Source organism: Eleutherodactylus coqui, chromosome 13, assembly GCF_035609145.1.
Source record: "Eleutherodactylus coqui strain aEleCoq1 chromosome 13, aEleCoq1.hap1, whole genome shotgun sequence".
NCBI classification, from domain to species: Eukaryota; Metazoa; Chordata; class Amphibia; order Anura; family Eleutherodactylidae; genus Eleutherodactylus; species Eleutherodactylus coqui.
This window is the reverse complement of record NC_089849.1, coordinates 114,199,862-114,213,872: the sequence shown is the minus strand read 5'-3', so window position 1 is coordinate 114,213,872 and position 14,011 is coordinate 114,199,862. Positions and strand designations below refer to the sequence as shown.

The 14,011-nt window shown below is 44.9% G+C and overlaps 1 protein-coding gene across 3 annotated transcripts in view; it reads left to right on the top strand.

The window, feature by feature from the left end:
* SLC39A11 (solute carrier family 39 member 11) overlaps positions 1-13,570 on the top strand; it is a 430,238-nt gene extending 416,668 nt beyond the window's left edge. For all 3 annotated transcript variants that reach the window (XM_066587684.1, XM_066587683.1, XM_066587682.1), the window contains 3 exons: positions 7,369-7,467; positions 10,556-10,714; positions 12,113-13,570. In XM_066587684.1, the coding sequence (XP_066443781.1) occupies positions 7,369-7,467; positions 10,556-10,714; positions 12,113-12,191 (337 nt within the window). In that variant the 3' untranslated portion in view covers positions 12,192-13,570. The remainder of the gene's footprint in view (positions 1-7,368; positions 7,468-10,555; positions 10,715-12,112) is intronic.
* The last annotated feature ends 441 nt before the right edge of the window (positions 13,571-14,011 follow it).

The following is a 14,011-nucleotide window of genomic DNA, read 5'->3' as shown; positions in this document are numbered from 1 at the left end:
TTATTTATTTTTTAATAGTTACAGGCATTTAGAAACGGATCACGGTCGCATCAAACAAGTGCAGTCCCTTTTTTTTTAATGCACCCGCAGACTTGAATGGGCAGTTTTCGTCTGAAAATCTCAACAAAATAGGACATGCTGCGCCTTTTTTTTTTGCTCAGACTCTTTGAACTATTTAAATTACTGTGCTTAAGTCCAAACATCAGGTGGAAGAGTTGCCCGTGTGTTTTAGGCTATTGTAGTCTTGCTTCACCACCCAATGCCTCTTCAGAAGTGAAGCACTGCTCCTCACATTCTCCTATAAAATGTTTTGATACACCTTAGAATTAATTGCTACCTCAGTGACTATAAATTTCTGTATCCACTGATATTTAGTGCACACCTAGGGCACATCTATTATGCCACTTACGAGCTGGCATCGGATCTATCATGCATATATTGTGTATAAAGCTTAGGGAGATAGTAGGCTGTCAAAAATGGTCACTTTTTTGGCAAGAAATGAAGTTGGTGTGTGCATGCCAGAAATTACAGCTAGTAAATAGACTAAAATGGGATTGGGATTTGTTACTGCAATCAGGAATTGGTGCACAACTACTACTGTTTATGGTCTTGGATTAGCTGTCAGACAACACTGTGTCTTCCTCTGTACATTAAGCCATTACCTGGGTTACCTTTGTGCCCTGTGGCGCTGAGATGATTCATACATGCTTTGTGGTTTATGGATTATGGTTCACATTCTTCAGTCTTTCATCAGTAGACCACATTTGTCAGTAACCAGGCTTTGTGTGTCTTCATTTAATGGGCAAAGCATCTGTGAAACCCACTTCCAGTCTCATCTATTTTAAACATCTTTTGCCTATTAGTTTTTGGCCATTAAGGGCTTATTCACATGACTGCATTGAGCAGCGTATTGCGCATACACAATTTGTGCGTGAATAGAACCCATTGCTTTCAATGGCTTTTCTCACATTTTGTCCACACAAAAACCCGCAGCATGTTCTATTTTATGCGTATTGTGCATGAACATAGCATATATTAAACTCATTTAACTGAATTGCCCATTGAAACCAATGGTAGCATGCTCGCGTGCGCAAATACACACAACATGCACGCGCAAAAAAAATATAGTAAAACAGGCACATGCAAATACGCAGCATAAATGCACTCATGCCCATGTGAACCTGCATATACACTTCAACTGCTGAAGAACCTCTTTGCTGAGCATGCAGGTCAGGAAGCATTAGATGTCTGTGTAGCACCGCTCATCTCTGCGTAGCCGTTAGGTTGGGGTGTTTATACAATATCATTTCCAGACCTGTCAGCATAAACGTCTGGTTGATGTATACTATATACATATTATAGTGCCCCCTGGTTATATATATGTGACCACCTTTATATTTCCTCATCTTTACCCTCCTACACCTGCTTGTATCCTAAATGGCCTCTGGGATCCGTCCTGGCATACAATCCACTAACAATGCAGTCCTGTACGCACGGCACACACATGTTACTAGTAAGCAGCCAACCTCAGGCTTCCTGTGGCAGGAGGTGGCACTGGGAGCAGTAGGGTGAGACGCGGTGCATGTTGTGTTAGTTCAGGTGATGGGATCAGGGCCGGCCTTTCAGAGAGAGAGATTGTGGAGCGGAACCCGTCTGTTATTTCAGATGGAAGAAAGAGAGGATATTTAGATTCCTCCGAGGTCTGGATCCTGCCGGGAATAACAGGCTCATTGTGAATGGAGCCAACAGCAAGAGCTCTGTGCCTCGGAGCTGTAATCAGCTGCACTTTGGGTTACAGGACCATATAATTAACCTTTTTGATGGTTGGAGTCTGCAAGCCATTGTGGAAATGAAGCCGTGAGTGCGGTTCCCCGAGGTCAGCCTCGCTGCACTCTGATTGACTCCGGTACCGGCGAGCGTCGGTGGATACGCACTGTTATAGCAGCTGTCTAGACACTAAGGCATCCATCATGTCATTAGTTGTTTGAGTGCATCACTGCAATTTGATGCATTAAGCGCTGAGCCGGCAAATGGCTTGATCTATTAATTTTCAGTCCATTCCGTGCTATTATTTATCACTTTACCCCTGAAAGAAATTCTGCTTCTTGGAATCCTATTAATTTTCGTTGAGGCCGAGGAGCAGATACATGCAAGTACCAGAGACGATTTGCTACTTTTATAACCTTTAATTTGAAAAGACACTATCCTAATTGTAGGAAGCGTTTACACTGTTATGCCTAATGCAGGGCCTGAGGGTGTGGAGCATGACCCATGGATTCAGCAAATGAGAAGATGGACCAATACCTCTGCAGCGCCAACTAATGGAAGGCAGCAGACTTCTTAAACAAGCCTTATAACAATGACTGGGAATTGTAAGCCAAAGCCAAAATAACCATGCACCGACAGCAGTTTTGGGGTGATTGTCCCTCATCAGTGTGCAGCAAGTTTCTGGTTTGGCTAGTGAAAGGCCTATAGATGTGGGTCAGGAAGGTATGAGGAGACTTGCTTTCAATTCACAGTCATTGTTATAAGGCTTGTTTAAAAGTCTGTAGATGGCGCTACAGAGGTATTGTTCCATCTTCCCATTTGCATATTTCCCAGAGGAGCATGGATGGCCTCTTAAGTCTTCTCACACACCTACGTGTTCTTAAGGAGAATTAATACCCTTCCTGACCCACGTCTATAGACCTTTCACTAGCCAAGTCAGAAACCTACTGCACACTGATGAGGCCATCACCCTGAAACAGTTGTCTGTGTATGTTTATTCTGACTTTGGCTTACAATTCCTAGTCATTGGTATAAGGTTTGTTTAAAAAGTCTGACATTGACTTGCAGGAATGCTGCCTTCCAATAGGTGGCGCTGTAGAGGTATTGTTCCATCTTTTCATGTGCCTATTTCCCAGAGGAGCATGCATGACCTTGTAACAGGGGTCCCCAACTCCAGTCCTCAGGGACCACCAACAAGTCATGTTTTCAGGATATCCTATGGTAAGAGCACCTGTGGCAATGTCTGAGGACTGACTATAAAATACATCACCTGTGCAATACTGAGGAAATCCTGAAAACATGACCTGTTGGCGGTCCCCGAGGACTGGAGTTGGGGAACACTGCCTTATAAGTCTCCTTGCACCACCTAGGTGCTCTCCCTGATAAGAAACTATACCCTCCCTGACCCACAAGGATTCAGAGAATACCAAAGTGAAACCTGTATTCTTTGTTATGTCTTGTATGAGAAGGCGAATACAGTATTGTATCTTGTGACCACCCGGAAGCTAGGGGTTTGATAGGGCTTGGATGGAGGAACGCCACTGTCATGCCCCTAGGTCCCGATTGGTTGAATTCAGTAAGGTCCTAGCTGCAGCGTGTGTACTGCTTTTTGTCTGGCCTGGAGGGTTAGGGAGTAGTTTTCCTGTTAGCCTTACATTGTTAACTGTAAATGCTGAAGCCTTTACAGCTATAAATGTAAGCCTAATAGGAAAACAAACCCTAACCCTCCAGCACGGGCACAAAATCAATCTACATGCTGCTGTTGTCCCTGCGCTCCCTCAGTGGTCCGTGCGGCTACTTTTTTGTGCCGGCTGTCAGCTCCGTCCCGGCCACCAATTGCCCCGGTCACTCGCTGATGGGGTCCGCTGTCCCTCTGCCCCCGCCTCTGCCGGCATCACCACTCCCAGTCTTGGCACTGTCCTGCTGCCATGTCAGAACGGCACTTAGAGGATTCCACAGGCCGCCACTCCCAGCCTCGCCGGACTCCTCCGGCGCCTGTGCCTCTGCTGCTGCTCTCAGGGTCACCGCTATCTTCCTGCCGTCTCAGAATAACAGTGGCCAGTGTCCTCCGGCGTCTCTGGCTCTGCCTGTGCCACTGTCCTCCTGTCATGTCAGTACCGCACTTGGGGTATTACACACGCCCGCAGCCAATCAGGAGCTGGAGGCGTTACTACGTTGTTTGACTAACTTCCAGTGGTGACAAGGTACAATAATACCTACAGAGTGTATCACTTTTATCTGGAGTGTTCATTTAACCACTTGGAGACATGGCCAGTTTACATTTGCGATTTTTCCTTTCTGCTTTCAAACGCATAACCTTTTTATACACGTTATAGTCAAAAAGTCGGATCCAGCGCTATATCTCAGTACTGTTGTCCTATATTGAAATCACAGTAGTGTACTAGGAAGGCATGGATGCTACACGGGTCCCAGGGAGCATGTGAGAAGCAGAAATCCGCTTTCTGCGCCTCGCTCCGTGCCGTGGGACCATTGCCATGACTTAAGTAAGGGTGAATGCAGATGGCCAGGTCAATGCCCACTGCGAGAATTCTCGCAGCGGGATATAACCCATGTCCTTGCAGTGACCCGGGGATCCCCTGCTCCCGGCGTCTTCTCTCTGCTCTGTGATGTGCCGGCTGGTGTACAGCCGCACACACGCAGAGCAGAGCCGGCGCGTCAGCTGTTACGTTTCTGTGCGGGTCCTTGCGAGGCTCGCACAGAAATAGGACATGCCGCGATTTGTTTACCGTGCGAGTTTTCACACGGTCAAATCGCAGCTGTTTGCATAGGATTGCAGAAACCAATGCAAGCCTATGGCAGCGGGCATGGGCAGAAATTCTGCAGATCATCTCGCCACTGAATTTCCGCCCTTGTGCATCCACCCTAAGGAAAGCCTTCTTGAATGTAATAAGCCATTTCATGTCCCTGCTTTGTAACTTTATAGATGCCTCTTGATCCTGGCTGTCATGGTTCACATCCCTGACCACTATATTGTGGAGGTATTGTCATACTAAGCACTTGTGACTGGACTTTCTCAAACAGATTGAGGGGTGCTAAAGAATGAGATACTGGGATTATGGAAAGCAGGTAGGAAATAAAGGATATTCACACTCTGCAGAGGTCCTTGTGCTAGGAACTAGGAAGGGTGAAAATCTGTACATGAAAGTAACTAATTGTTTATGGAGGAGCACAACCCAAAGAATGGGACAGACACTGGGACAGCATTACATGTAGCAGAGCTAAATTTGTTATTGAACTTTTCCTTTCAAGCAATATCTGTATTAAACGCCAAATATCAAAGTTTAGAACCAAGTGTAACGCGGCGGAAATCCACAGCGTTACACCACAGATATTAGGTTCTATTGAACCTAATAGTGCAATGTTCACGCTGCGGAATTCCGCAGTGTGAAATAACCCCGTAGCATGTTCTATTGTAGTCAATGGAAGCCGTCCGTCTTGCTATACTTCTACTGTAGCACAGCAGAAGTATAGCATGAATACGCCTCCCCGCCCACTGCCGGCCACATCATGCACTGTACTGCCGGAACATCATGCGGGACTTGCATAGCGGATCTGGAGGCGAGTATAGAGTCTTTAAGGGGGGCGCCGTGATGGACTCCGCTGTGGTATTCCGCTGGTGGCGTTATCACGGCCGTGGGCATGAGGCCTAAGGGTCCTTTTATACGAGCCGATGATCGCTTGAACAAGCAAGTAACGTCACTGCTGGCTCGTTCGCCCAGGTGCAGCCCAGTTATACTGGCAGGTACATCGCTGGCTAATTCAAATGAGAAATCGTTCAGAAGGCCACATTTGCTGTATATATGATAACTCCTGAAAGAGTGCCATTTAACCCCTCAACGACACAGAAAGTAAGGATACGTACTGCACATTCGGGGTGTGTATGAAAGGAGACTGTGGGGTGATCCTCCTCCATACAACATGGGTTCCAGCTGTTACTTACAGCCGCCACCCAGCAATAACAGCTCCAATAAGCCGTGCAGCTCATCGGAGCTGTTAACCCTTTAAATGCTGCTGTAAACACTGACAGCAGCATTTAAATTCCCTGACCGATGTCTCGGGTCCCGTATGGACCTCCTGCGATGAGATCGCCGGGGGCTGTGCGGGTGTCATGGCAGCCTGGGGCCTTCTGAAAGGCCCCAGGGCTATCATTGCAGAGTGCCTATCAAGCCATTCCCAAGTCATGGCTTGATAGAATGCCTGTTAGAATGTGGTATAATGTAATGCTATGGCATTACATTCTACTGCAGGAACAATCAAGGCATCGCAAGTTCTTGCTCCTTCTGGGGGCTAAAAAAACAAAGTAAAAATTAAGTTTAAATTTTTTTTACTAATTTGTAAAAAAAACACAACCTTTTGCCATATTTATAATAAAATAATATAAATAATAAAACTAAAATACATATTTGACATCGCTGCGTCAATAAAAGTCCGATCTATCAAAGTAAGACCTTATTTGCCCCGCACAGTAAACGGCGTAAAAAAAAAACAAATAACACCAGAATTGTGCTTTTTTTTGGTCAACCCGCCTCCAAGTAAAAATGTAACAAAAAGCAATCAAAAAGGTGTATGTATTCCAGAATGGCACCAACAGAAACTACAAGAGGTCCCAAACAAAATGTCACACAACTATATTGACGAACAACTAAAAAAGTTACATCTGTCAGAAGATGGCAGAAGAAAATAATTTTTAAAATTTAAATATCTTTCAAATAAAAATCCAAGTAGTACAGCAAAAAAAAAAAACTATACAAGTTTGGTATCATAGTGATAGTACATTAAATAGCACCATTTAAAAATACATCTCGTCTGGCAAAAAACAAGCCCTCATACAGCGAGGTCAATGGGTAAATAAAGGAGTTATGATTTTTTAAAGTGGGGAGTTAAAAACAAAAATGTAAAAAAAAAAGGAGGTGGCGGTGCTTAAGGGGTTAAACTGAACAATAATTGAATGAGCCAACAATGATTTTTGCACCTGCATAAAATGAATTATCATTCACTTTCGCTCGTTTGAATGATTTGCTGAACGCTAATGATTCTTCGTCGAAAAGCACCTTAAATAAATGCAAATTAGAAGTTTTTGAGTTTGTCACAAGATTGCAGAAAGAATCCGTTTGGTCAAGACATTTGTGTCCAGCACATTCCATCACTGAACACATCTGCATTGGGGGGCCTCGGCTACATCTCCTATGGATGAGCCCCTCATGGACCTTCTGAAGCCAGCCGCACTTCCCCATTGGCTATTGCACCTGCAGCCTCCGGTAAGGGGAGATGTCCCCGCTGCTGGATACTAGCACCAGACATACAATGCACACACAGATGCCAAAGCCTACGTGTTACCTGATGAGGGAGTATGTCAGCCGGCACGTACTACTCCAGGGTCACCCTGAGGAGAAGCCTTGCCTTCAGTCATCCTCAGGAATAGCATTTGTGCTGATCGTGGAGATTATTTGTATATTACTATTCAGCAAATAGAGATGTGATATAACGAATGATGAGATTGTGTGAAGTATCTGCAGAATGTTCCCATGATGCACTGTGACGGCTCGTGTAGATCATTGTATATTATTTTTTTATTACTAGGAATTTAGCTGTTGGAATAGGGATACAGAATTTCCCAGAAGGCCTTGCAGTCAGCCTTCCGCTACGTGGAGCAGGCGTGTCTACATGGAAGGCGTTTTGGTGAGTGCATGCTGATTAGAATAAACCGTACACAAATGTAGTAATCATTTCTCAGGGCATCAGATTATTCACACTCCATAATGAATATACACTCAATGATCACTGAATTAGGAACACCTACGCAATAATCAGGTTAGTCCACGTTTTAATCACGGCTTTCAGACGTCAGGGAACAGATGCCACAAGGAGGCGAACATCCTCCATACTCAACCCAACCCATGCCCGCTGCAGCAGTTCTGTCAGTTGCTGCACATTTTGTGGGTAAGTGGGAGCAGATCTCACAACCCTTTACAGCATAGCCAAAATATGTTCATTGGGGTTACAATTTGGTAAGTTTGGGGTTAAGACAGTATAGGGAATTCATTGTGGTCAGGGAAGGCTTCCTGAAGATACGGGTGCAGATGATCAGCTAACAGGTCCCTGTAGTATTCACCATTCAAGAATTGTAGTATGATGGCCAACGCTCTCCAGACCATGACATTGGCACCAACAGCCTATTGAACTCCAATGGTACACTTATGGGATATGGCTTTATGCTGTTTACACCAGATGCGAACCCAGCCATCCGTATAGTTCAGTAGAAAACAGGACTCCTCATTCCAGATGAACTTCTTCCATGTGTTTAAGGTCCATTAACATTTTTGTGGGCCTAAGCAAGGCATTGTTGGTAATGACGCAGAGTCATCAGGGCATCCTTGTCAGTCTTAAGCTATTGAACCTCTGTCGACACAAGGTATGCCGCATGCTCATTGTGGAAATGTGTCTAACTTCACTACTGTTGTACTGCTGGGTGAGTTGGTCCACTGTGGCACGTCATTGCTGAGATGCCAGACATGCCACCCAACGCCTCTAGGATCAATACATGTGGGCTGCCTTGTGTAATCTTCTGTCCATGGTTGAACCAGTCAGGTACACTCTTGATACTGTGGTTTGGGAACAGCCAACATTTATGACTGGTTCAGAAATACTCCAAAAGTGTGTTACAGCAGCACTCCTCAGTAGAAGGTAGGAAAAATAATGCGCAAAGCTCACTTAGGAAGCCGGATTCCCTTGGCTCCTCAAAACGTAACCACCAAGTCCATGTAAAGGAGCAGCGCCAGGAGTGGAAATTTCTTAAAAATGCATCATAAGATGCCTCTTTATTACATCCAGAAAGGCAACAATGTTTCGACCCATGCAAGGGCCTTTTTCAAGTGCATTCAGAAACACTTGCACCACACTTCCGGGCACCAACAATCTGCCCACGGGCAAAGTCACTCAAATCACCACATTTATCCATGACTGTCAATCAAACCCTACGTTTCCAGCCTGGTTCCTTCTGGGTTTCCGTCCCCATGCAATTTTCTGCATAGATGGTGGAAACGGCCCGTTTACACGTAATGACAATCTCTTAAAATTCGTTCAAATGAAAGATTTTGAGTGATAATTGTTAAGTATAAATGTAAAAAAATGCTCACTATTCACTCGCACACGTTTATCGCTGATTTTCAGTAAGCAAAAAAGCAATCGCTGGCTTCTCGTTGCGTGTAAACGCTCCCTGCTTCACATAGAAAGGGAAGCGCTGAGCGAGAGCCAGTGATGTCTTCTAGCCTAAACACTCTGCACGAGTGCTAACTACCTTAGCAGTGACATCAGCGCTCCTGCCGTCAATGAAGCAATCGTCGATCCGTGTAAAAGAGCCATAACTAGTGAAACTGGGGTGCCATGTATGAATGCCATTTAGAATTCCCTCATGTACAGCAAGTTTTAACTCTGTGATAGAGGGTCTACTGAGAGCGGACATTTTCTTTCAACCGTAATTAAACTTAAAGTATCTTTTTCCATATATCAATAATGCCAGCGAAGATGTTAAACTTTATGCTATAAGCGAGGTCACAGTTGTCAAATTCCCTTACCTCCTTCTTCCAGCGGTCGCGGTCCCCTTCTGTCACCTGTAACAGACGACATCTCCTGCATTTGCAGGATCTCCTCTTCGCTGTGTGTTCTGTGTATTGGAGACATGATAGCAGCTGGTCTCCACCTTCTTGAGCTGAACTCAAAGGAAATCGACAGAAGGAGAAATATGCAAAAATGCAGCATACAAGTCCTAAATGTTCTTATTGCTCATGTATATGCTGATTCTGGAAAGTCATCTGAAAGTTTAAGCACACTTTAACCCTTTGCAATCCAATTTTGGATTCAGGGTTTTACTAGGGGGCTTTCTCTTTCTGCCATTATACAATGGCGCCATCTGCTGGCTAGAGCCAGTACTGCAGTATGTGACATGCTGGAGAAGCCCCCGACAACACAGCGGCCAGTAATCTACAGTAAGAATACCCCGCCGGACGTCTTCTGACATCGGAGCTGTACAGCCTTCAATCAGAATGTCTTTAGATGTCAGACATTGGTTTGGAAAGGGTTAATCCTTTCCAATCCACTGTCTGCCGTCTAAAGACATTCTGATTGAAGGCTGTACAGCTCCGATGTCCGAAGACGTCCGGCAGGGTATTGTTACTGTATATTACTGGTTGTTCTGTTGTCAGGGGCCTCCCCAGCATGTCACATACTGCAGAACTGACTCTAGCCAGCAGATGGCACCATTGTATAATAGCAGAAAGAGAAAACCCCCGAGGAAACCCTGAATCCAAAATTGGATTGCAAAGGGTTAAACTGAAAATACCCAAAGTATTCTATGGAATATGGGCGTCATAGAGGGGATCTCCACTAGTGACATCCTTTCATTACGGGGAGCAGATTTCACTCTGAGACTATGTGTTCCATATAAGCTATTATAAAGTGTGTCTACAGATCACAGTCCCTGGCAATCCCCTGGATCATACTAGGTAGCTAGTGCAATAAACCCTTTAGGAATGGCTCAAATGCACAGAACACACAGAATTTAGTTTTTTTTAAATTTCATCTCAATCGTGGCCGGCGTATGACACTATAAAATGTCTAAAAGTTACCTCTATACGGGAAGACTATCAGCCGAATAATCTCTCAAAAGAGCAAATTCAAATGCCATTGGTTACATGTAAACATGGCCACCAGCAGGGCGACGAGCGTTCAGCTTTCTAACCAAAAAATATATACATTTTTTGATTGACAGGTACGGACAGCTGAGCGGAATGGTTGAACCCATTGCTGGTATATTAGGAGCTCTTGCAGTATCACTGGCTGAACCACTGCTGCCCTACTCTTTGGCCTTTGCTGCCGGTGCGATGGTGTATGTGGTTATGGACGACATCATTCCAGAAGCGCAAACTAGGTAAGAGTACAGAAGGCAGATAAAGAACAGTTGGTGACTTCCCAGGGTTATATGAATACAGCATCGGAGGTATGCTGCCTCACTTCTACAGTATTTACATTTTGTCAAAAATAATCAAGTTCCTAAGAAGTTGTCATTTTGGTACAAAACCCGTCCTGCGGTTCCATCTCAGGCAGATCTGTAAATGATGAGAGTTGTGGTGATTAGATGAACAGTCTTGTCACCGGAGGTCCTAAAAGTGGTTCCCTCCTTGGCCTATAAAAGGCTCTCGGAGGCTCCTTATGTGTAGTGACCTCTTCTTCCGCTTGTGTAGAGCTTGTTGATCACTAGACCCCTCTACGACGCAAAGAAGAGATTTCACCCCGTTACCAGAGTCTGAGAGGGGCGCATTATTGGGATGTGAGAAGCTGGCTGGTCGTATCCATGAATTGTCCCCCGCGGACGTTCTGACCATATTTAAAGATGTGCAGCATGTCTATTTTTTTCTGCTGTTAGTAAATGGGGTTCGGTCACCCCTTCCTGCTATGGGACCAACATCTACGTCCCGCAGCGTCAGGATATGTATGAAGGGAGATCATGCGGCAAACTCTCTTCATACAATGCAGCCCGCTGGCTTTGTCTTACAGCCGACACCCGGCGGCAACAGCTGCGATAAGCGGCACAAAATGATTTTTAAAAATTAAATATCTTTGCAAAAAAATAAAAGTAGTACCTGCAAAAAAAAAAAACTTTTTAAATTTGGTATTGTAGTAATCGTACCGACCCATAGAATAAAGTTATCATGTCGTTTTCGTTGCAGTTTGTGCGCCGTAGAAACAAGACGCACCCAAAAATGGCGGAATTTTGTTTTTTGTTTTGTTTTTTTCATTTTACTCCACTTATAATTTTTTAACGTTTTTTAGCACATTAAATAGCACCATTGAAAAATACAACTTGTCCCGCAGAAAACAACCCTCAGAAAGTGACGATAAATAAGTTAGGATCCTCTAAAGGGGCCAGGTCCATAAGGGGTTAATGCTGCCTTACCTTCCATTACATATTATTCCACAGCAGTTCGGTAGTGTGAGCACTCGCCCTCAGGATATGTACAGACGGCAGTGTGGTGGCAGAAATAACTATGGCTTCGCCCTTCATCTGAATTGGGGGCTACAAGCTGCACCCCCTGGATGTATGGAATGGATCCTCAGATGCAGACATTTCTTAAACAAATCTCTTTCTCAGCACTGCTAGAACATTCTGTGTCTGCAGGCTGTGTGTGTGTGTATATATATATATATATATATATATATATATATATATATGTATATAATATATGTGTGTGTGTGTGTGTGTGTGTGTGTGTGGCGCTCGCTGCCGTCAACCTAAGCACTTACTCTTGCTTATCTCCCTTCATTGCAGTGGTAATGGGAAGCTGGCCTCGTGGACCTGCATTCTGGGCTTCGTAGTGATGATGTCCTTGGACGTTGGTCTAAGTTAACGACACCATAGACCCTAGCGGACACGACCGGAGGAGGTGCTGGGCGCCACGACTCACGTTTACACTTTTTAAACAATCGTACCTTTTATAAATGAGCGGTAATGATTTCTGGAGCGATCGCAGATCAGAGTTGATTTCTGTAGACATGAATGTTGGGCTGTATTGATTGACAAAATGTCCTAGGTGTTTTATACTTGCTAGTTGGGGTTGCTTGGTGCTACTTAGTTGGTGATGAACTGACTGGCAGCATGAATCTGTAACAGAAGAATGTGCAGCTTATTGGTCCAGCTTGTATGCCGCCATAGATGCAATGCTGTTATTAGATAAAATCTACATTAGATTGGTGGGTTCCGACCCCATCCTCCCGTCCCGGATTAGGTGAATGAGGAAGCAGCAATGCCTGTTCACCTGGACACAATTGTGGCTATGCCTAGCACTATACCTCTGCCTTAGGCTTTATTCACACAGGCGTTGTGATTTTTGGCCGCCTGCATCGCGGCCGATAATCACATGAACGAGAGAAAGCCGTGACCAAATCGCGGCTAGATCTCGCCTTTTCTAGCCTATTCAAACTGCTGGGCGCGGCGTATACAATTCCATCAGCTGGGGGGTAGAGAGTTTAGCAACGCTAAATGCTTTCCTCCTACCTTTGCCGGCTGATTGTCACAATAGAAGCTCCCATAGGAGCCCACGGAAGCTGCCGGCTGATCAGAGCCAAAAGATATGGCAAGACTTATCTTTTCAGGCCGCGAGTAAAAGCAGACTGCCAGAATCGGCAGCCATGATAAAACATTCGTGTGAATAAGCCCAATTCGCCACAAGGCGTGTTTCTCCTTCACTTGTGATGTGCCTTCCCACTCATATACTTTCCCAGGCAGGTTCTGAAGTACATACATTAGTTGACAGAATAGAACTACTCTTCTCGGTCTTCAAAATGACTAAAAATGGTTGCAACTTCTAGGCTACATTTACACCAGGAACAGCAGCTCTGAAGTACAAAATGCCGTACTGAGTAAAGAATAGACAAACAAATGGACGTTTAATCTGGCCGGAGAGAAGTCATGGCTGCACGTTCCTCCATGTAGTCCGCCATGTCTAGCTTGGAAGATACCGCTAAATAGTACACTGGGATCACTGGAAACAAATGGTGCATCCAGGCCACCGTCTCCCCCCATAGTCATACCTCCTGTTTCTATATGTTGTTTGTGGCTTTTATTTATATGCTTTGGTCAGCAATGTGTCTTATGGTGTGAACGAGGTTCTGCTTTACACAACCGTATATGTCCTGGAATGCTTCATCTCTACTGCCCAGGGTCCCCGGGACTGGAGGGCGCTGACACTAGTCATGTGATGGACCAAATAAAAGCGCTGGAGTTTTATTGTGTTCTGGAATCATCTGTCTTGTAGATTGTAGCGTTCGTCAATCAGACCTGGAATAACCATTAATGACTCCGGGGGTCAGAGGCAGGCTGGAAGCTGGAGCTTCACCGCAGGCTTCAGACCGCCGTATCCAAGTATTACACATAAGGGTCATCCAGCAATCATCTGCTAATATTGTAATTAACGAGGAATCATTCACAATTTACGGAACACTGCAGCGGTACAACTATTCTCTGCAGTGATACTTCATAGGTTGGATCTTCAGAGTGTCTATACATCCACAGAGCACTAGAAGGGTTTACTACTCGTATAACTAAACTCGCTAGAATCATTCACGTTAGAGGGGTCTTACCACAATCCATAGGATAAGTGATGAAAGTCTGATCGGTGGTGGTTTCATCGCTGAGACCACCATCAATTCTGAGAACGGGGGGTCTCGT